Source organism: Astatotilapia calliptera, chromosome 12 (assembly GCF_900246225.1).
Source record: "Astatotilapia calliptera chromosome 12, fAstCal1.2, whole genome shotgun sequence".
Classification (NCBI taxonomy): domain Eukaryota; kingdom Metazoa; phylum Chordata; class Actinopteri; order Cichliformes; family Cichlidae; genus Astatotilapia; species Astatotilapia calliptera.
The window spans coordinates 17,616,390-17,636,579 of record NC_039313.1 but is presented as its reverse complement, the minus strand read 5'-3'; the positions used below and the strand labels follow the sequence as shown (position 1 = coordinate 17,636,579).

At 39.7% G+C, this 20,190-nt stretch overlaps 3 protein-coding genes across 4 annotated transcripts; 2 read left to right on the top strand and 1 right to left on the bottom strand.

Moving 5' to 3' along the window:
- The first annotated feature begins 6,759 nt into the window (after positions 1 to 6,759).
- On the top strand, positions 6,760 to 10,375 carry sftpbb (surfactant protein Bb). 2 transcript variants are annotated; one of them, XM_026187224.1, is made up of 11 exons: positions 6,760 to 6,947; positions 7,197 to 7,249; positions 7,364 to 7,438; positions 7,566 to 7,688; positions 7,833 to 7,952; positions 8,054 to 8,134; positions 8,222 to 8,405; positions 8,489 to 8,631; positions 8,830 to 8,910; positions 9,203 to 9,313; positions 9,882 to 10,375. In XM_026187224.1, exons 1-11 carry the CDS (start codon positions 6,896 to 6,898, stop codon positions 9,924 to 9,926), a joined length of 1,068 nt encoding a protein of 355 aa, XP_026043009.1. In that variant the 5' UTR covers positions 6,760 to 6,895; the 3' UTR covers positions 9,927 to 10,375. The 2 variants fall into 2 exon arrangements, with proteins under 2 accessions (XP_026043009.1, XP_026043008.1); XM_026187223.1 differs by having other exon boundaries at positions 7,361 to 7,438.
- Positions 10,376 to 10,418: 43 nt separating this feature from the next.
- On the bottom strand, positions 10,419 to 16,114 carry usp39 (ubiquitin specific peptidase 39). The gene is made up of 13 exons (XM_026187222.1): positions 15,907 to 16,114; positions 15,532 to 15,610; positions 15,357 to 15,451; positions 15,135 to 15,271; positions 13,725 to 13,877; positions 13,409 to 13,634; positions 13,241 to 13,315; positions 12,827 to 12,894; positions 12,394 to 12,582; positions 11,331 to 11,473; positions 11,062 to 11,197; positions 10,848 to 10,934; positions 10,419 to 10,703 (listed from the first exon to the last, which is right to left on the bottom strand). The coding sequence occupies exons 1-13, from the start codon at positions 15,965 to 15,967 to the stop codon at positions 10,650 to 10,652; spliced, it is 1,503 nt and encodes a 500-aa protein (XP_026043007.1). The 5' UTR covers positions 15,968 to 16,114; the 3' UTR covers positions 10,419 to 10,649.
- Positions 16,115 to 16,296: 182 nt separating this feature from the next.
- On the top strand, positions 16,297 to 20,190 carry c12h2orf68 (chromosome 12 C2orf68 homolog). The gene is made up of 4 exons (XM_026187225.1): positions 16,297 to 16,572; positions 18,923 to 19,038; positions 19,174 to 19,316; positions 19,403 to 20,190. Exons 1-4 carry the CDS (start codon positions 16,463 to 16,465, stop codon positions 19,523 to 19,525), a joined length of 492 nt encoding a protein of 163 aa, XP_026043010.1. The 5' UTR covers positions 16,297 to 16,462; the 3' UTR covers positions 19,526 to 20,190.

Sequence of the window (20,190 nt, the reverse complement as noted above, 5' to 3'; positions counted from 1 at the left end):
GCCATTGATATATCAGTGCATATGTTGAAGCTTGGTAGTCTTTTGATTTTCCACCAGTAAAATAATTCCATGTCTAGATCAGTTAGCTTGTAGGACCGTTTTCAACAGTACAACAATAGGATATTAGCCCTTTATTGTCATTGTACATGTGCAACTAAATTGTGCTGAATTTTTTATCATTCATTAGTAACGTGAAGAATTTTATCAGTCTTTCACATCATTGTGAAGAACTTTTTTCTCACTCTTCTTTAGGTCAAGTGAAGTGGCTTTGTTGTCATTTCAACCATGTGCAGTGGTACAGTACATAGTACAGTGAGACAGCATTCCTCCAAGACCAGGGTGCTACATATAGCAGACAATCAACACAGAACTACATAAAGTGTAAATGTGCAGAAATTGCAAAAAAACCAAAAACAAACAAAAACAGTGCAACACCAGAACAGAATGATACAGACACAACAGTGTGCAATAGAAAAGTGCAACAATGGCAATGGGTTGTGCAAAAAGTAACTTGATGTATGAAGGTGTGTGCGTGCGTGTGTGCGTGCGTGCACGTGAGTGTGTATGTGTGTGTGTGTGTAACATTTATGGTCTCAGCCATTGCAACACCTTGAGTTGTGGCTGTGGGACAGATGACTACATATTTGAAACTTTAACATTTTGATTTACAGGGAAGTCCATGGCCAACTCCGTGATTGTAAGGTGCTCGGATCCCATGGCTTCATACATCATCCCTCCATCACCATGACTGAAAATTGACAAGCAAGTCATACTTGTTCAGTTATTTTCTTTTCTAAATGTACTGTCATGAACTTTAACATTTACCACACTAAATGAGACCTGTGGATCTGAGATGTAGCTCTTAATTTGTTATTTTATTTTTGCCATTTTCTCTGGGCATTGGTCTGACCTGAATCTGTTAGGATGCCTGAATGCTCCAGACCAGCAAGGTGCCAAACCTTCTGATTTTATAAAGGTGTTCACACCTGCTGATGACCAGTAAATCAAGTGCATTTGATTGAATCCAATTTTCCTAGGACAGTGAAAACTTCCTTAATTCTGTTGAATAAAGTTAAATTACTACACCTGATGACCAAGATAAAATTTCAAGCAGCAGAAACTTCAGATGTTCAGATAATGTTAATAAATAAAGTTTAAATTATCAGAAATGAGGGAGGCCAATCAAATTACGTTTTTTGCTTGTTTGTTGGGTGGGGGGGTTTGGGCAGGTAGTATTGTCACCAACATTCAACATTTTTTCTAAGCACAGGCTTTGAAATGGGCACACAACCAGGAACAATAGCTCTTGGCTATCTGTGCTTTAATTAGCTGTTCACATACCTAGCCAAGTTTCATTACTTGTTGACTTGTCACCTGCAAGATAAGGACACAGATTTGGCTTCAGTCACAGTCTCTTTTTTTAGTTTCTTTTACCTGGAAATACAAATCTAATTCTAAAACTCAGTTTTCAAAACTTTAGCACACAGGTTCTCCTGTGCTCCACAAACTTAGAATTGACAAGCACCAACGTAGTGTTTGCCCTGATAAAAGTGGTCTATACTCATAAATTTGCCATGAATGAAAACATTCAGTGTTTAAACAAGTAGATGTACTTCTTTACAACTTCATGCACATGCACATATTTTTTATTAATATGGTTATTTCTATTTAAACATGTATAAAGATAAGATTAGCCTCAGAGGTTGCAGCCCTCACAGCTTTGTGTCGTAAAAGGATTCCCGCACCTCCAACCCTCTTCTGCTCCTCATTTTAATGAACAGTCTAGTGTTATTAAATAAATAAAAATTAAGAGATGGAAATTTGTTGCCTGAGGACAGCAACTAATCTAGAGGGTTAAAAATGAAAAGGCATCTGTGCAAAAGTACAATGGCAGAGACAGCAGGGTGCTGTTTGTATACTGAAACATGCTGAAATTAACAGCAACATTTTTCCACATTTAGCTCCAAACCTTACAAAAACATGTTTTTCAAGTCATTTTTGTTGTGGGGACATTCTTGAAATATTTAAAGACTTGAATAAACAAACCATGTTCAATTGGCCGGTAAATTTAAAAAAGAACATTTTCATGTATGTCTTCCTCAATTTTTATGAAAACAAACCTTTTTAAGCTCATGTCACAACATCTCAATCAGTTTAGGACAATCGGGCCAGGACTTTACGTAGGCCACTCCAAAGTCTTCATTTCATTTTTCTTACATCATTAGAGGTGGACTTGCTGGTGTGTTTTAGCTCATTGTCCTGCTGTTCTCCTTCAGGATGTTTTGGTAGACAGCAGAATTCACTAGGGCAAAACAGCCCCAGACCATCACACTACCACCACCATATTTTACTGTTGGTATAATGTTCCTTTTCTGAAATGAAAGGACAGTGAAAACTTTCTTAATTCTGTTGAATAAAGTTAAATTACTACACCTGATGACCAAAATAAAATTTCAAGCAGCAGAAACTTCAGATGTTCAGATAATGTTAATAAATAAAGTTTAAATTATCAGAAATGAGAGAGGCCAATCAAATTACGTTTTTCGTTTGTTTGTTGGGTGGGGGGGTTTGGGCAGGTAGTATTGTCACCAACATTCAACATTTTTTCTAAGCACAACATAATGTTCTTAAAAATCGAACAAATGACAAATGTACAGTAATAAAAGTTCATACATTATAGATAAAATATATTCATTTCACTTAATCTAATGACACCTTTACTCTCTCATGCAAAGTACGGAAGTTATTCCTGGAAAATTATTGTTACTGCAGTCAAAGACAAAGACATCTTTTGTTCTTGTCTTTTGGTATTTGTACGCTCCATGTGAGATATTGCAGCCCTACTGCATCTAGGGTAAATGAAACCCAGACGACGCCACTGAGTCACTGCTGTGTTTATTTAAAACTATGATACACTTACTTCTATGTAACTTCTTGATAATCCCTTAGTTATGACAGAGATGCATTGAAATGGGCACACAACCAGGAACAATAGCTCTTGGCTATCTGTGCTTTAATTAGCTGTTCACATACCTAGCCAAGTTTCATTACTTGTTGACTTGTCACCTGCAAGATAAGGACACAGATTTGGCTTCAGTCACAGTCTCTTTTTTAGTTTCTTTTACCTGGAAATACAAATCTATTTCCAAAACTCAGTTTTCAAAACTTTAGCACACAGGTTCTCCTGTGCTCCACAAACTTAGAATTGACAAGCACCAACGTAGTGTTTGCCCTGATAAAAGTGGTCTATACTCATAAATTTGCCATGAATGAAAACATTCAGTGTTTAAACAAGTAGATGTACTTCTTTACAACTTCATGCACATATTTTTTATTAATATGGTTATTTCTATTTAAACACGTATAAAGATAAGATTAGCCTCAGAGGTTGCAGCCCTCACAGCTTTGTGTCGTAAAAGGATTCCCGCACCTCCAACCCTCTTCTGCTCCTCATTTTAATGAACAGTCTAGTGTTATTAAATAAATAAAAATTAAGAGATGGAAATTTGTTGCCTGAGGACAGCAACTAATCTAGAGGGTTAAAAATGAAAAGGCATCTGTGCAAAAGTACAATGGCAGAGACAGCAGGGTGCTGTTTGTATACTGAAACATGCTGAAATTAACAGCAACATTTTTCCACATTTAGCTCCAAACCTTACAAAAACATGTTTTTCAAGTCATTTTTGTTGTGGGGACATTCTTGAAATATTTAAAGACTTGAATAAACAAACCATGTTCAATTGGCCGGTAAATTTAAAAAAGAACATTTTCATGTACAGTGGGGCAAAAAAGTATTTAGTCAGCCACCGATTGTGCAAGTTCCCCCACTTAAAATGATGACAGAGGTCAGTAATTTGCACCAGAGGTACACTTCAACTGTGAGAGACAGAATGTGAAAAAAAAATCCATGAATCCACATGGTAGGATTTGTAAAGAATTTATTCGTAAATCAGGGTGGAAAATAAGTATTTGGTCAATAACAAAAATACAACTCAATACTTTGTAACATAACCTTTGTTGGCAATAACAGAGGTCAAACGTTTACTATAGGTCTTTACCAGGTTTGCACACACAGTAGCTGGTATTTTGGCCCATTCCTCCATGCAGATCTTCTCGAGAGCAGTGATGTTTTGGGGCTGTCGCCGAGCAACACGGACTTTCAACTCCCGCCACAGATTTTCTATGGGGTTGAGGTCTGGAGACTGGCTAGGCCACTCCAGGACTTTCAAATGCTTCTTACGGAGCCACTCCTTTGTTGCCCGGGCGGTGTGTTTTGGATCATTGTCATGTTGGAAGACCCAGCCTCGTTTCATCTTCAAAGTTCTCACTGATGGAAGGAGGTTTTGGCTCAAAATCTCACGATACATGGCCCCATTCATTCTGTCCTTAACACGGATCAGTCGTCCTGTCCCCTTGGCAGAAAAACAGCCCCATAGCATGATGTTTCCACCCCCATGCTTCACAGTAGGTATGGTGTTCTTGGGATGCAACTCAGTATTCTTCTTCCTCCAAACACGACGAGTTGAGTTTATACCAAAAAGTTCTACTTTGGTTTCATCTGACCACATGACATTCTCCCAATCCTCTGCTGTATCATCCATGTGCTCTCTGGCAAACTTCAGACGGGCCTGGACATGCACTGGCTTCAGCAGCGGAACACGTCTGGCACTGCGGGATTTGATTCCCTGCCGTTGTAGTGTGTTACTGATGGTGACCTTTGTTACTTTGGTCCCAGCTCTCTGCAGGTCATTCACCAGGTCCCCCCGTGTGGTTCTGGGATCTTTGCTCACCGTTCTCATGATCATTTTGACCCCACGGGATGAGATCTTGCGTGGAGCCCCAGATCGAGGGAGATTATCAGTGGTCTTGTATGTCTTCCATTTTCTGATGATTGCTCCCACAGTTGATTTTTTCACACCAAGCTGCTTGCCTATTGTAGATTCACTCTTCCCAGTCTGGTGCAGGTCTACAATACTTTTCCTGGTGTCCTTCGAAAGCTCTTTGGTCTTGGTCATGGCGGAGTTTGGAGTCTGACTGTTTGAGGCTGTGGACAGGTGTCTTTTATACAGATGATGAGTTCAAACAGGTGCCATTCATACAGGTAACGAGTGGGGGACAGAAAAGCTTCTTACAGAAGACGTTACAGGTCTGTGAGAGCCAGAGATTTTCCTTGTTTGAGGTGACCAAATACTTATTTTCCACCATAATTTACGAATAAATTCTTTACAAATCCTACCATGTGGATTCATGGATTTTTTTTTTCACATTCTGTCTCTCACAGTTGAAGTGTACCTCTGGTGCAAATTACTGACCTCTGTCATCATTTTAGGTGGGGGAACTATATACTTTTTTGCCCCACTGTATGTCTTCCTCAATTTTTATGAAAATTGGAATCCCACAGCTTTAGAAATGGCTTTGTAACCCTTTGCAGACTGATAGATGTCACTGAATTTATTTCTCAGGTGATTCTTTAGATCCTGGCATCAGGTCTTGCTTATTAAAATCTTTCAACCTGCTTCACTTTGTCAGACTAATTCTATTTAAATGACTTCCTGTTTCAATAAGTCTCCCAGAAAACATAATTAAGTTTAGTTTAGTAAGTTATGCTTTACTATATTTTGAACCCTGCAATCATGAAGGGCTCCATCTTCATTGCAAAGTTGCTGAAAACACAATGGGTGAATAAGCAAACAGTGGAGTGGTCAGCATTGCACGGGCAGACTTCTAAAAGGGTCCAGAACCAAACAACTAATTGACTGTTTTATTTTTCATTTGCAGGTTTCATAATGTAATATTCACAATTATGATAAGGAATTGCTCTTATTTGCAGGGTAACTAGAAGAGGCTAATTATTTTGTATAGATCCCTTTTTAAGTGTGGCGTGTATTTTATATGTGTGTGTCTTAGTTTTATGCCCATTAGTTTTTAAATTGTTATCATTTTTTAAATTGTATTGTTTTTTCTGTATTGCTTGTATTTATTTATTTTTATCTTTTTTTTATCTTCAATAACTGTTCAGCACTTTGTTTGAAAGTGCTTTATACATAAAGCCTTAATAAATAAAGTTATCATTATTATTATTAGTAGTAGTAGTAGTAGTATATTGGTGTGGACAGATTTGTAGTCCTAGGTCACCTCCACTCAGCCTTTGCTTGAAATCCCTAAACTAAATAAAACGATAGTTGTGAAATAAAAAATAAAGCTTTTATATATTTTATAAATCTTAAATCTTACGTCTTGTGGCAGTATTTTCGGGTCTATGACATATCGTAATTATTACGATTATTACAATAATTTATTCAACAGAATAAGTTCTTAAAGTGCTCTGTCGCCCTCCGGCTTCAGCTCAGATACGTTTACTCAGCTCTGCTGCCATCTGGTGGTCATTTTAGATTTCTTCATGAGCCAAGGTAGAGGCACGTGATACGTGTTGTTTGACACTAACTGAATCTGATGAGGCATGGCGCATGGGCACAGGAAGAACCGAGTGAATTATAGTGGAGGTTCCAGACAACCTGAAATAAAACTTCAAAAAGTGGCCACGTTCTTGGCGAAGGAGCCTTGACTCTCAATTCCCTTCTGCTTTTCATGTTATGTCAAGAGCGTCAAGTTTTTATACCAGACACCCCTAAAAGACATGCGCCTCCAAGGCTCGGAAAATGTTCGTTTATCCACTCTTAGCCTGTATTTATCACTGCAATAGATAACTAAGGAAGTTTAGAGATTTAATTTGAAGCGTATGGCCTTTAATAGTCCATAGGCGCCTGCGCATTGCGTATGACGTTCTGATAGGGTAAAGACGATCGATCTGTACTTCCGCTGCAACCCAAACAGCTGCACCGATGTTTTTCTAGTCAAAATTATCCGATCTGTGTTGTCCTCTGCTGCTTAAACCATGTCTGCATCTGGATTTGTTCTCGTGATCCTCGCGGTGTCCCTGTGGCCCGGTAAGATGGACGTTTACTCACAATCATATTAATGTCTGCATCACTGCGCCCCCCCCACCAGACGACATTTATTCATTATTCAGTTATACTGTATACAATATATAATGTAAACTTACACCAGGCTGTTGTTGCTGTTTATTGAAAACGTATAACCCCCTTGTAGTGTTGTAACTATATGCTAACCGATGCTGAAGCCATTACCTGCAATCTTCTGTCTTGTTTTCTGTTTCTTTTCTCTTTTGACTGAAGGAGACTCCAGGTTTATTACTGACCCTTTGTCATTCATAAAGCAGAAATCTCTGGTAAGCCTCGAAAAGAGCACATGTATTGAAAAAAATAAAATAAACAAAACTGTATCTGTTTGCATAACATGAAAGCGCGAAAACTGAGCAATTTTGTCACTGTGGCTTCAGCAGACGTTGGATATCTGTCCAGAATGCAGCCAGATCATCCAGCTATCGGCCAACATGATTTTCAGCAGCGATACCAAGGTAAAGAACGGTTTCACTTTACTTTCACTTCACTGTTTTACTCGCGACACGAACTGGGCTTGAAGAAATGCTTATTAAATAAAGTGGCCGCCACACCCTTGTAATATTTCTCTCCATGCGTTTGCAGGGAGTCGTATATGAAAGCTTGCACGCTTTGTGCCGCCGCCTCCCTGAAGAGCAGGTGCCAGAGTGTGATTTACAGGTGAAGACTTACCTGCCCAAAATCCTGCATCAAACCCCTGATCACGTGGTGAGTTTAACCTCAAGTGAGGCTTCTTTTTATGAAAGAAGACCATAAACACTGAAGCCTTCTGAGAGTCCTTTTACTTGATGTAAAATATTTGATATATTGTGTTTTGGGGTTGTTGTTTTTTTTGTTTTTGCTTTTTTGTAGAAACCAGGAGAGCTTTGTGCAGCTTTTGGACTTTGTGCTCCTCACGAGAAAGAGAAAGTGCAGAAACTCTCCCACCATGCAGCTGGCACAGATACACTGGCCACAGGAACAAAGACAGATGTCAGTATGAGAAAGCAGAAGTCGAATATAAATTGAAAAGTGAAGTGAAACCTTTGTGAATTTTATGAAATGGGCCTCTTATCGGCTAATTCTCTCTCCAGGACGAGCTCAACCCAGTTTGCACCCTGTGTTTGTTTATCATCAAGAAGCTGGAGAGTCTGCTGCCCAAAAACATGACTGAGGTCATCTTTTCTTTACTTTGGTTCATTTAAAGAACCGTACCATCCATCACATCGTGTAAACCCTGCCTTGTCCTTCTTGCCCTGCAGGATGCTATAAAGAAGGTCATGGGGGAGGTCTGCGATCTTATACCCAAGCACTATAAGGACCAGTGTGATGATTTCATCAATAAATATGGCGTCGAGATTGTCGAATTCCTTTTGTCTTCTGCTGCACCTCACACGATATGCAGTCTTCTGCACCTCTGTCTGTTCAATGAGCAGCCGGTTCCAGGTTTGTCGTTATTGATGTATAGACTGGACCTGGCTCACTTCCTCATTCACCTAATTAATGCTCTACTGTTGCTGATTCTCCAGAGGTGTTCCTCCCATCAGACTGTGAGTCATGCCGCATACTGGCTGCGCTGAGCCGACTACACCAGGGCCTCAACGCCACTGAAGCTCAAACTTATGCTTTCCTGGAGTCTGTGTGTGACATCCACCCTACCGCCATCCCTAAGGTCTGACTCTCAGCTAACAGTGGTACTCTTAGAACAACACTCTTTACAAATTATATGGAACTTTAAAACACTTGAAGCCAGTGAGCCTTTTGGTAAATTTCTCCAACCTTTTTATGCGATCATTCAGCTTCTTGTCTGGACTTTCGCTCGAGTCTTTAAAGTGTCACAGCACGATAATACTGTTGATTCTCTTTTCAGTGTGAAGCCTTCACCAGTATCTACGGCTCACGGCTGCAGAAGGTCTTGGGAAACCAGATGGGATATCCTCATGCATGTGAAGTAAGAATAAACTAAAGGTTATTGTCAATGGGTTTACATCTGAATAGCAACATAGAGCCTGTATCAGCACTAATTCAAATTTTTACCACAGCCTGCAGCAACACAGAAATTCAGCAACTAAAACCTTCACAAACGTGCACTGATCTGCAAATTTACGATGTGAATCATTCCAGTCAGGGCAATATCAATCACAGACACACAAGTAACCACTTGATGGCACCACTCATGAGCAGCTGTCATTCTTTAGGTGTTGTTCATGTTCTCATGATGTTTCTTTCCATCTGTCCTGCAGAGAGCTGATCTGTGTGTGGCCTCGAAGCAGCTGGAACCGCTGGGAAAGAATCGTTGTACCTGGGGACCAAGCTACTGGTGCAAAGATGCTGAAACTGCTCAGGAGTGTGGTGTACGTGAAATTCTTTATTATTAGTAGTGTGAAATGATAAAAGACATGAACATCCATGTGAAAACTAAATATACAGCAATTAAATCGATTTTGCCACTGGCTGCCTAAAGTTATGCATCCCATCTTAAAGAAAAACACTTCAGATCGCCAGCTGGACCCAGCTCTTACTCTTCTGTGTATTTGATAAATCCTTGCTATCTGTTAAAGAGTCTTCCAATCTCTCTTTTCTAATAATTTAGCCTATTGATGAGTTTTTTATGTTTATTGATTGCATCAGTAATACTCCTTATATAAATATCAGGATCTGTATGGAAAGACAGCTCAGTCTGCCCTGAGTTTTAGTTGTGGCAAACATGTAACATAATGTCCTCTCTGATCAGAATACAAGCAATTTCCATCCACTGAGACTGGTCAGGTTGGGGTCTACCCCAGGTTAAATGTTAAAATCACCAGTTAATTGAATGTGTCTTTTAATTATGTCTTCTCCTGTCCTCTGACATACACAAAGAAGACTGCTACTCTGTGAGACGCTACGTTTGTTTCAGATCTTTGTGTTTTCAATCTGCAGAATCAAGCCTACTGTGAGAAATACATGTGGAAGAAGAATGAGTGAAGCCTGCCAGACTGACTGCAGCCTTGTGCACACAGTGACCTACTTTTTATTAAACTGATCAACTGTTAAATGTTTTCTACCTGTGATGCACTGATTGTTTGTTTTTTACATTTTTGTTATTGTTGCTGTTTTATGGGTAAATTTTCCATATTCCAGTCAATAAGCCTTATGAATGTTACACATGAAGTTTCCAGTTTGCATGAAGTGTCCCACTGAGGCTGGGGTTCATTCTGAAACATTAGTTTAAGGCTGAACAGTAAGTCTTATTCTGTGTATTACAATAGCTGTTATTATCAATGTGAAAATCTGCAAGCCACACGCTGAGCTCTAAGAATATAATGGAAACTACTGACTGATCGACACAGCTGCTGCTTCTGTAACATTATTTGATCTTGCCTTGACTGCTGTTGCAAATGACCACATATGAATAAAAATGGTATTAAATTATATCAAAGGTGTGGTGTAAAAAAAAATGTAACCTGCAGACAGACATGTGTACTGGACCTGGTTTATTTAGAAACTTCCAAGTAGTAAAAAGATAAAACTGTGGGGAAAAAAGAAAAAAAAAAACAAGCAGACATTTGCTTCATGTGGTTGTAAAGGATGCCCTGATGCTCTCTTGCCACTCTCATTCAACATTCTGTTGTTTTAAAACACATAAATACCCAGTTCATGTCCAGGACAATCACAAAGCCTCTGGTTATTCACACACTGAGGAATACTTTAAATCCCCATGTGGTTGTTTCTTCCATCATTGCTTTCTTGCCTCTTCCAGATCTGAGAGGGGGGGAGAAAGCACACTGTCAACTACAAGGACTCCTTGTTAAACAATTAACGCATGTCGTCAATATCACAGTCCGAAGATGCAATGGTCTGCTTCAAACTGTGGATGTTGCACATAAAACTGAGTGGTCGACTTGCCTGGATGTAAGCCTCTGAAAGTGTGATCATCTGAGGGAGGATGTCAGTCACCTGCAGGTCCTGCATCTCGTACCACTTTCCAGTTCCCTGATTAAACACAAAGACAAACGGATGCCGTTTAAGACAAGCCACAGTTTACAAAATCAATTTGGCTAAAAGCATTAACTTGCTCGGTTAATTCTATTAGCAGTACCAAAAAGTTCTAGATGCTTACATGATGCAGAACATGTATTCTGTACGCTCCCTCAGTGGGTTTCCCATCATGCACTACATTTGCAATGAGGTCATACGTCGTGTTCTTCTCGGTGGCTTGAGCTTCTTCTGTCAAGTATTCACGAAGGTCTACATTTCTGTTGAATTACACAAAGGGACGACATACCGTCATTTAAACCGAAGACACAATGAACACACAAGAGATACAACACGCAGTAAGTATAATGTCTTTGATCAAGGCTACATTTTGAATACACGAATGGCACTTACGTTATAGGGAAGTTGACAATTGTGGGGTTCTTTTCCACAAAGAAGTTGTTCTTGGTGAATCTTTTGATGCAAAAGATGAGGTACGGAGGCAGTTTGGTCAACTGGAACCTTTTGAGAAAATTCTCTTTGTAGGTTTTGTATTCCTATAATTACGGGAAAATACACAGATTTGTTCTCAGTGTTCAATTATTAATAGAACTCACATCTAAGTAACACTAAGCTTTAAATGCTCTAATTTCAATTAAAATAGACACCCTTTCAAAATTAATGTTATCAACAGATTTTTCTTTCTTTTTTTGGAGGAAGAGATTGTTTTGAATCAAATTAAGTGGACTTTTATGCAACACCAATTTGTACCACATGACTGAATGGCCATTAGCTGTAGCATCGAGGACTGCCCTGAGGAGAAATGTCGATGTAGAGGCAGACGTGGAAGGAAAGGGATTCTAGAGAACAGCCTGAAAGGTGAAACTTCTCATGATGCTAGACAGAAATCACGCTTGGTTGCAAAGAACCAAAGCAATAATAACCAGGAGCAAAACAAGACAAACATGTCTAAGCTTTGCACCACATATCCAGTTCGTGGATATTAACGGAAAAGCTAATAATGCTTATAGACTGTAAAAACCTAAGTTTCAATGCAAACTTTTGTATCACTGCAGGTTTTCTGCAATAAAAGTTGTTAAACCCAGTGGCTACGTCATGGATGTTAGAGGGCATAATGCTGCGCTTGATATACGCAGCGCACTTCCTTCATTCTGACACTAAGTGTGTGGCACAAACTCAAGAGGTGCGCAGCTGTTCTCCACATCGGTGCAAGCACAGTGGAGGAGAGAGGAAGATATAGGCTGTAGTTGTGTCAGCTACATTAACCGTTTCTGATAAAACACTGTCACCTAGTGTTGACACCTTTAGTTCAATTTTGCACTTTCTACTTTATATTACTGCACAGCCATCAGTAGTACAGATCACTCCACTGCGATATTGACATGGCAGTATTTGCAAGCTCTTTTACTTTGTGAGAGTGATTATCAAAGCCAGTAGGATTAAAATGAATCGGTACCTTCTCTGTGCTGCCATTGAACTTGGCCAGGATGTTAAAGAGAGGGACCTGAGGGATTATAAGCTGCTCTTTTTCATCCTTGTACAGTGGAGCAGTTGGGAGGTCAAGGGTCAGAAACAGAAAGGAAGACTCAGACATCTGCTCCTGATACTCATCTGTTGTAAGCAGAGCCTCTTTTTCCTCTGGCGGCTGTAAGATTTTAAAAATCAAAGTCATCAAAACATAAACAACTCAATTCACAGGAAATGAGTTATATACTTTCACAGAATACATAGTAAAATGCTATTGGACTCTTAGAAGAACTGAATCTTAAATAGTGCAGAACTTAAAAAGAATTTGAATAAGTAACAAATAAAGTCAAGTTTTTCTATTACTAAACTTATTCAGGTCCATATGTTAAACAATTATCTTATAACACAAGCAAGAAACTCACCAAATCTGGGTGTGGGAGTTTTTTGGAGAAGATCCGCATGTAGCCTTGAAATGCTTTTGTAATGATTGCTATGAGGGGAGAAGGGCAAGAAAAGGGAGGTTTAGTGGCTTCATAATGAGGTGAACCGTCGAAGTGATCTCTTCCACCTGCTCTACATTCTCACTACAAGTCACAATGTCATCTGCAAACGTCATAGTCCACGGAGCTTGTCCATCACACTGCACAGTCACAATATGATTTTGTGCAGAGACTGCAGATTCTGTATGAAACCCAAGGTTTGAGAATCAAAAAAATACAAATTAAATTAACCCTTAAAGTCCTTAAGATGCTTTTAATATCACAACAGAAGGCTAAAGATGCACTACTGCATTAGAACCAAACTTAAGAGTCAAATCCAATTTTTTTCCCACTTACATGGCTTCTTCTTTGTGCCTCCGAGAGCACCATGCAGGGCATTTAAGAACCACGTCATGAAGTCCACAGCATCACCTGCAGAACAGAAAACAATCAATTAGCACCAAAACCTGTATTGAAAGCCTACCTAAGCCCAGAAAGTACAACTTAGTGAATGTAAAGCAATACCTTGCTTTGTAATCTGGAAGTTCTTCTTGCTGCACAACACTACAGCCTGCAACATCTCGTGGGGCGACACATGGGCCTTAAAGTTTCTTGGATTCCAAAGTTTGCGCATCAGCTCACCAAACCTCTGCACCAAGAGAAACATGATGTCTCCCGGGGGCCTGCGGATTCCTCTGTAGTTTTCCTCCTCCAGGAAGTAATTTCGCAAAGGTGGAACATTAGAAAAAGCCTTGAAAAGAGAGACACAAATGAGAAGGGAGGATATTATTCAAAAAAAGTACAACAATTAATAAAAATCTAGAGTGGTAGATATCCATACCTGTAACACCACATTGGCATAGTCATTGGCTTTGATGTTGTTGAGCCCTACAATGCCCGGTAAGTAGGTGGTACCGTCATAGGCTCTGTACAGTTTACCCTGCTTGTCCAGCCCCGCAATGTGCTGCTTGGTGAAAGTTGGCTTCAGCACGTACTGTAGAGAGAAGAAATAAGATAAGATAAGATAAGATAAGATAAGATAACCTTTATTAGTCCCACACGTGGGAAATTTGTTTTGTCACAGCAGGAAGTGGACAGTGCAAAAGTTATGAGGCAAAAATTAGAATACAATAAGAATAAATACAGTACACAACTGTACAGAATAGAATAAAATAAAATACTATATACAGTAGAATAAAATAAAATAAATATACAATAAGATAAAAATAGAATACAAATACAAATACTATATACAACTGAGTAAAAATACAACGATGACAGAAAGGATTATTGCACTTAGTATTATTGCATATGTATGGATGTGTTTGCTTGATCAGTTAAAGTCTTTATTATGGAGTCTGACAGCAGTGGGGAGGAAAGACCTGCGAAATCTCTCCGTCCCACACCGTGGGTGCCGCAGTCTCCCACTGAAGGAGCTGCTCAGTGCTGTCACAGTCTGCTGCATGTAAGCAAATCAGCTGTTTGTGGTAACTCTTCCAAAGCCAGAGCTCAGAAATAATGACAAAATCAAACAGAACATGGTTAGTATCATATCAGACTGAAAACACTGGTGCTTCTTCAGTCAATCCAGTCACAATTCAGACTGGAAGATATTTATTCACTCAATTCAGCTTAAAAAAAAGTCACTAAAGTCAAAATATTTTGAATGTAATTTAACCTTTAGCATAGATATATATTTACACTGTAGATTCTTTTTCTTCTTTCGGCTGCTCCTATTAGGTGGCATCACAGCAGATCATCTGCCTCAATTTCACCTCTTCTCATTACAGCCCAGTATATGCCTTATCCCTCCTCTGCACATGTCCAAACCTCCCTCAGACTTGTCTCTAACTTCACCTCTAAACTGCTCAACCTGAGCTGTCCCTCTGGTGTAGCTAATGCTGTCTATCCTGATCACAGAGATAGGTGAATACGGTCCAGTGAGTTTAAATGCTCAAATTGCCTCCAGTCACCAGATTTCAAAGCAATGGGATGTGATGAAACAGGAGCCACACATCATGAATGTGCAGCTGACAAATCTGCAGCAACTGTCTGACACTATCATGTCAAAATGGACCAATTTCTCTGAGGAATTTTCAATCACCTTGTTGAATTTCTGCCATGAAGAATTAATAAGCAAGCTCTGAAGGTAAAAGGGGTCCAAACCTGTAGTAATAAGGTGTACCCTATAAAGTGGCCAGTGAGATTACATGAATTTTAGTTTTAGTATGAAAAACATTACTTTACTTACTGTGATATCTTCTAGTGATGAATCAATGATCTCATAGTTATCTGGCAGACAGTAAAACTTGAGTGTATGCAGATTGAGGAACACATGATGGGTAAACTGTACGCTGTGAGTGTACGCGTGAGACTTCAGACCTCTTCCTACAAAAAACAAAACAAAACCCACACAAATCAGTACAAATACAACAGGGTCTCTGATCCCCAGTTAAAATGTCAATTTGCCTACCTTGAAAGTATTTCCCACATATAAGGCAGGCGTAGACATTGATGTGGGAGAGAGAGATGGAGCAGAGTTTCTCAAAGTCGAAGTCCAGCACACTCCTGCAGGATTGACAGACGTGAATTCACCTGCAGAGGTGGAATACAGCTTTAATAGCAATACACAGTCTACTCCGGCCTACCTGTTTATGGTGTCAAGGTAAGGACAGTGGCGGCTTCTTCGGTCTTCTACTGCATGTCCTCGTCCCACTTTGGCTGCCACTGCAACGTGAAGTGGCCCAAGAACAAATGTCAAGCCAAACCATGTACCAACATTTCAAAGCAATGAGCTAAACATGCTAACTAGCTTAGCTTTAATGTTGTGAGGTATGCTTGTTTTCAAACACTGGGTGCTTTAAGATGATGGGTATCGTTGTTTTTAGCACACAGTGGAGACACTTATTGATCCGTCTATACGTTACTGGACAGGCCAGTAAAAAAAAACGAACACACCACTGGCTAACAACAACGCTAACTGCTAACCAAACGCAGGGCATACGTTTGAGGAACATACTTACCTCCGTCTTCATTGTCATCATCATCTAAATCCACCTCTCTTTCACGCTTCAAAGAAACCATAGCAGCAGAGAGACGGCGTCAAAACAATGGAGAAGCTAAAACTTTACGTTATTTGGAGGGAGTGATGAATGGGTCAGACACGGTGCGCCTCGAAACTCGCGGCGATTGTGCGTTGTAGCCGTGGAGCAGCAAACTAAAACCTAACCCGGAGTTTAAAAACCTACTAACGCTATACACGCTGGTTAATCACTTACCAAAAACTAATATAATAACTTGCCTAACTTCTAAACTCTAACTGGACCTTTGTTTGTCTTTTATATATATATATATATAATATATATATATATAAAGGTTTGTCATGTATGGGTATTTGTTTATGGTGTGCAATTTAGTTATAACATTTTTATTAACTCAGGGAGCATTATAATTGGACAACATGTTATCGTTAGTTAGCCGTAGCTATATAGCTTTTTGACCGTTCACAGTGCTCTGATTGGGACTTGTTGCAATCAGTAGTGCTTAAATACTGACTTTGTTTGGAAGCGGTTTGCTGAAATGGATGTTTTAAGAGAAGAGGGGGTCCACGAGCTGAAATACAAACCAGGTGGCCGCTTGGATATGAGCCACGGCTTCCTGCACCATATCCGGAGGAACCAGATTGCTAGGCGAGTTCCTCAGCTGCTATTAGCGTATGCTAGTGCAATAGGTCATTCAGCTAAAAACATAATCGTTGTTATTAGTAGTGAAAAGTAATTTTATGATTAAGTGAATGTTATCTTGTTATTAACATACACGCTTTTACATTCGGAGCTAAAATATATGGGGAGGTCGCAGAGGCCTGGTGACCAGTTCGTTTTGATTTAAGATGCTGAGAAGCAAAATGATGAACAACTGCATACTGAAAAAAACTGAGTTCAATCAGTGCGTGCATCTGTGAAAAGGGGGGTCATTTTTAACTTGTTTTTGACAGAAAACACGACAGACCCCAAAAAATACTAGGAAAGCAATTAAACACATCACTTCACTTCTATAATGTTTTTGTTTGTAGGTTTCTTTGAAATGCATTTCAGTATAGCAAGTAAACTTGGCACAAAAGGTAAGGAAAATCTGTATTTGGCTTTTGAAAATAAGTGATATTTCACTGTAAAGTCTGTTTATGTCCTCTTAAATTGTGCCACTTGTGGGATGTGCCCATGAAAAAACCTGGCAAATCTTCTCTGTGAATCCTAAACAGTTTCTTTCTGCTACTGACTCTTGTTTTGAGATTCTAGTACCCCGGATACAGACAGTCAGGTGTCTGGTTGTTGCCGGATTAGCACCACCTGTTATCGTGGACCTTACAGGGTACGTGCCAATAGGGCAACTTCAAGTACCTTATCCAAATTAAGGGCCAAGTTCTATTTGACGCAGGATGTCAGACAGGCGACGAAATGGGAATCCCAAGAAGACGACACAATAAGAAGACTGTTTCTTCACCCTGTCAGCACTTTGGAACAGAAGTCAGACTTCTGTAGATTTTCAGTCAAGGTTTGCAGAACAGTATGACTGACTGCGCTCTACCCAGAAAATCCAGACCAGACTCCCAAGGCCAATCTCCAGGGTCATAGGGCTGCCAGGAGGCTTGCCATGACTGCTGTTCACCATCAGGCAAATTTGCGCTGCTGTTGGCAACATGTGCACTGGGACACTGTGATGATTGCTGCACTGATAGGGTAGCAGCTTTTGGTGGAGGTAGTGTTATAACGTGGGGCAGCATCTCCTTTGGTGGAAAAACGAGGCTTGCCAAAATTTGAGCCAATCTCAAGGCAAGAGATATTGAGATGAGATTCTGCAAATGGTGGTCACCACAACAGAGCGGACCACCTCAGCTCCGGTCTTTGGGAGTGAAGAGGATGGAATGTCCTACCTGAAGTCCTGACCCTGTTGAACAGTTATGTGATCAGCTTGGATGTGGACCAAACCGGTGACCAGCGTAGAAGATGCCAAGCTGTTGAGGCTGCGTATGGTTACTGCTGCATGCATAGCCCCATATTTCTTGGATTAAAAAATTGCTAAAAAAAAATTTAAGACCTAAATCATCTAGTTCAGTAGACAACACCAAACAAGAGTCAATAGCAGAATAGGCTGTTTGGTATTGAGAAGATTTAGCAGGTTTTTCATGGCAAAACCCCCATACTCACCTCTGCTGATCATTCAATGCATATGTTAGGAAAAATGCATTTTCCTTAGAAATGTGGGACTACTGAAGGGCAAATAAAAAGGCTTCCAACGGTATGAGATTTATTTGCAAGGTGGATTGTTACAAGAAAGAAATAATGGACCTTACTTTTTGTGCCAAATTTACATAGGAACGACCTACTTTCATAATGCATTTTCTGAACTATACAACAAACTGTTAGAAATTTACATACATGCATATGTAGGCATGGATATCATCTCCATGAATCATTTCACACACAAAAAGACTGTTCAAAGAAAATCCCCAAATTACATTGCAAGCCTGTATTTAAGCTTCTCAATACTGGCTGAAGACTGGCTGACTGGTAAAAAGGGGAATTTTGCTGTCAGTGTCTTTCAATTTTATTTAAAAGGTGACCTCTGTATACAGTGGTTAGTCAAGTCAAAAATCACAATTTAAAAAAACAGTGTTACTCCATTAATGCTTGGGTTTGAATAAATGGAGAATTCTGCAATCTGTGACTTTGATAGTAGTCCACATGACAGGTTATTACTAAATGCGGTTGTTTCATTCTGCTGTTTTAGCATTAATTTCATGTAATTAAAAAAAAAAGCCAGGTAAAATTAACAGTAAGATGAAAATGAGAGCATCACAGGGAAGAGTTAAAAATATTTCTGAGGCTTAATCTTTTCTTTTCTTTCTTTTTGAATGAACAAATTGTTTATTACATGTTCTTGATTTAGGTTTTATTTTTATTATTTATTTATTCATATGCCATGGAACAACCAAGTTGTCATATTTTCTGCATTAACAAAATTTTGATTCCCTTTCTCCAGAGATGACTATGATAAAGAAGTGAAGCAAGCCAAAGAGCTTCAGCGGCGGAGACACACCACAACCCCTCGAAGACCCCGTCGACCTGACATGCAAGTGTACCATCCTCGAAGAAGACGTAAGACTGATGTGCTTTCTCTTGACTTTTGTGCTGATTGTGTACCCATTAGCGGGAAGATAATGTGTGTGTGTGTGTGTGTGTGTGTGTGTGTGTGTGTGTGTGTGTGTGTGTGTGTGTGCGCTCATTGTTCAGATGGTTCAGAGCCAGGGGCCGGTGCTGATGCTGAAGAAAACGAGAGTGGATCAAGCACAGAGACTGACGCCAGTGGGACTGAACTCTTTTGGCTTGAATATGAAGCAGATTCTGGTACCATTACATCCATCCTTGTGCACAAGGTTAATGCCGATTTCTTTTTATGGTGTTTTCAGCTCTTTGGTCATTTCCTGTGTGTAATTCCTTTAAATGCCCTCTGTTTCTGAAGGAAGACAAGCCTGAGAAGGTGGTAGAACGTGTTGCAGAGAAGAACATCCTGGATGCAGCCATGCGGGCAGCTCTGAAGGTTCGAATTCGAAAGGAAATTGATAAAAGGCGAGACAAACGCTGAGCAATCAACAGATTACGACCATAAAGGAGCTCCACACACAGAGGAGTAATGCTTCGTTTGCAGTTCTGCACTCCTCCAGAGCACTCTTGTGCATTAAGGGTATAAGAAGGATCATTTAGAGTGACTGTCAGCAGAGATCTAACATGGAGACTTGTATTCAGGCCTTTTTTTTTTCGCAAGAAGGAAGAGCACAGTTTATGGCTGGGAGTTGTTTTCAGGTTTAATTGCAATTCTTGACCTTGGACAGTTGTGTTATTCTCTGATTCACATATTGAGGACACATTTAAGTTGACTAGACATTTTGAAAATTGTTACTTTTTCATAATAGTTACATTTAGAAAGAGCAGGTACTCTTCAGCACAGAGTCCTAAAAGTGTTGTCCTCCATGTCCTGTGATTCTTGTGTTTACAAAGATTCTGTTTTGTTAAATTAAGATTTGAACTCTTTGTGCGAAGTGTTTTAAGCTGATCATCGGTCTGTCAGCAATCCTGTGTTTAAGAAATGAGGGAAATTAGTTTTGAAGTCTGAGTTTAGTAGATGTTGGGTTGGTAACTGTTCTGTAGGTTTCAGTGCTCTGATTTATTTTGGATTGTTGAGAGGCTTATTTTTGATACTGTAATATCTTTTTGAGAATGACACTTTACATATAAAATGTATAAAAGCCA

Excerpts from the sequence above, each read along its gene's own strand:
- sftpbb (XM_026187223.1), top strand. The coding sequence starts at position 6,896 with ATGTCTGCATCTGGATTTGTTCTCGTGATCCTCGCGGTGTCCCTGTGG. Across the intron at positions 7,689-7,832 it reads ATCAAACCCCTGATCACGTG|AAACCAGGAGAGCTTTGTGC; the intron begins GTGAGTTTAACC and ends GCTTTTTTGTAG. Across the intron at positions 8,632-8,829 it reads ACCCTACCGCCATCCCTAAG|TGTGAAGCCTTCACCAGTAT; the intron begins GTCTGACTCTCA and ends TTCTCTTTTCAG.
- usp39 (XM_026187222.1), bottom strand. The coding sequence starts at position 15,967 with ATGGTTTCTTTGAAGCGTGAAAGAGAGGTGGATTTAGATGATGATGAC. Across the intron at positions 11,474-12,393 it reads TCAATGGCAGCACAGAGAAG|GAATACAAAACCTACAAAGA; the intron begins GTACCGATTCAT and ends CCGTAATTATAG. Across the intron at positions 10,704-10,847 it reads TTTCAGAGGCTTACATCCAG|ATCTGGAAGAGGCAAGAAAG; the intron begins GCAAGTCGACCA and ends CCCCCCTCTCAG.
- c12h2orf68 (XM_026187225.1), top strand. The coding sequence starts at position 16,463 with ATGGATGTTTTAAGAGAAGAGGGGGTCCACGAGCTGAAATACAAACCA. Across the intron at positions 16,573-18,922 it reads CGGAGGAACCAGATTGCTAG|AGATGACTATGATAAAGAAG; the intron begins GCGAGTTCCTCA and ends CCCTTTCTCCAG. Across the intron at positions 19,039-19,173 it reads GTACCATCCTCGAAGAAGAC|ATGGTTCAGAGCCAGGGGCC; the intron begins GTAAGACTGATG and ends CTCATTGTTCAG.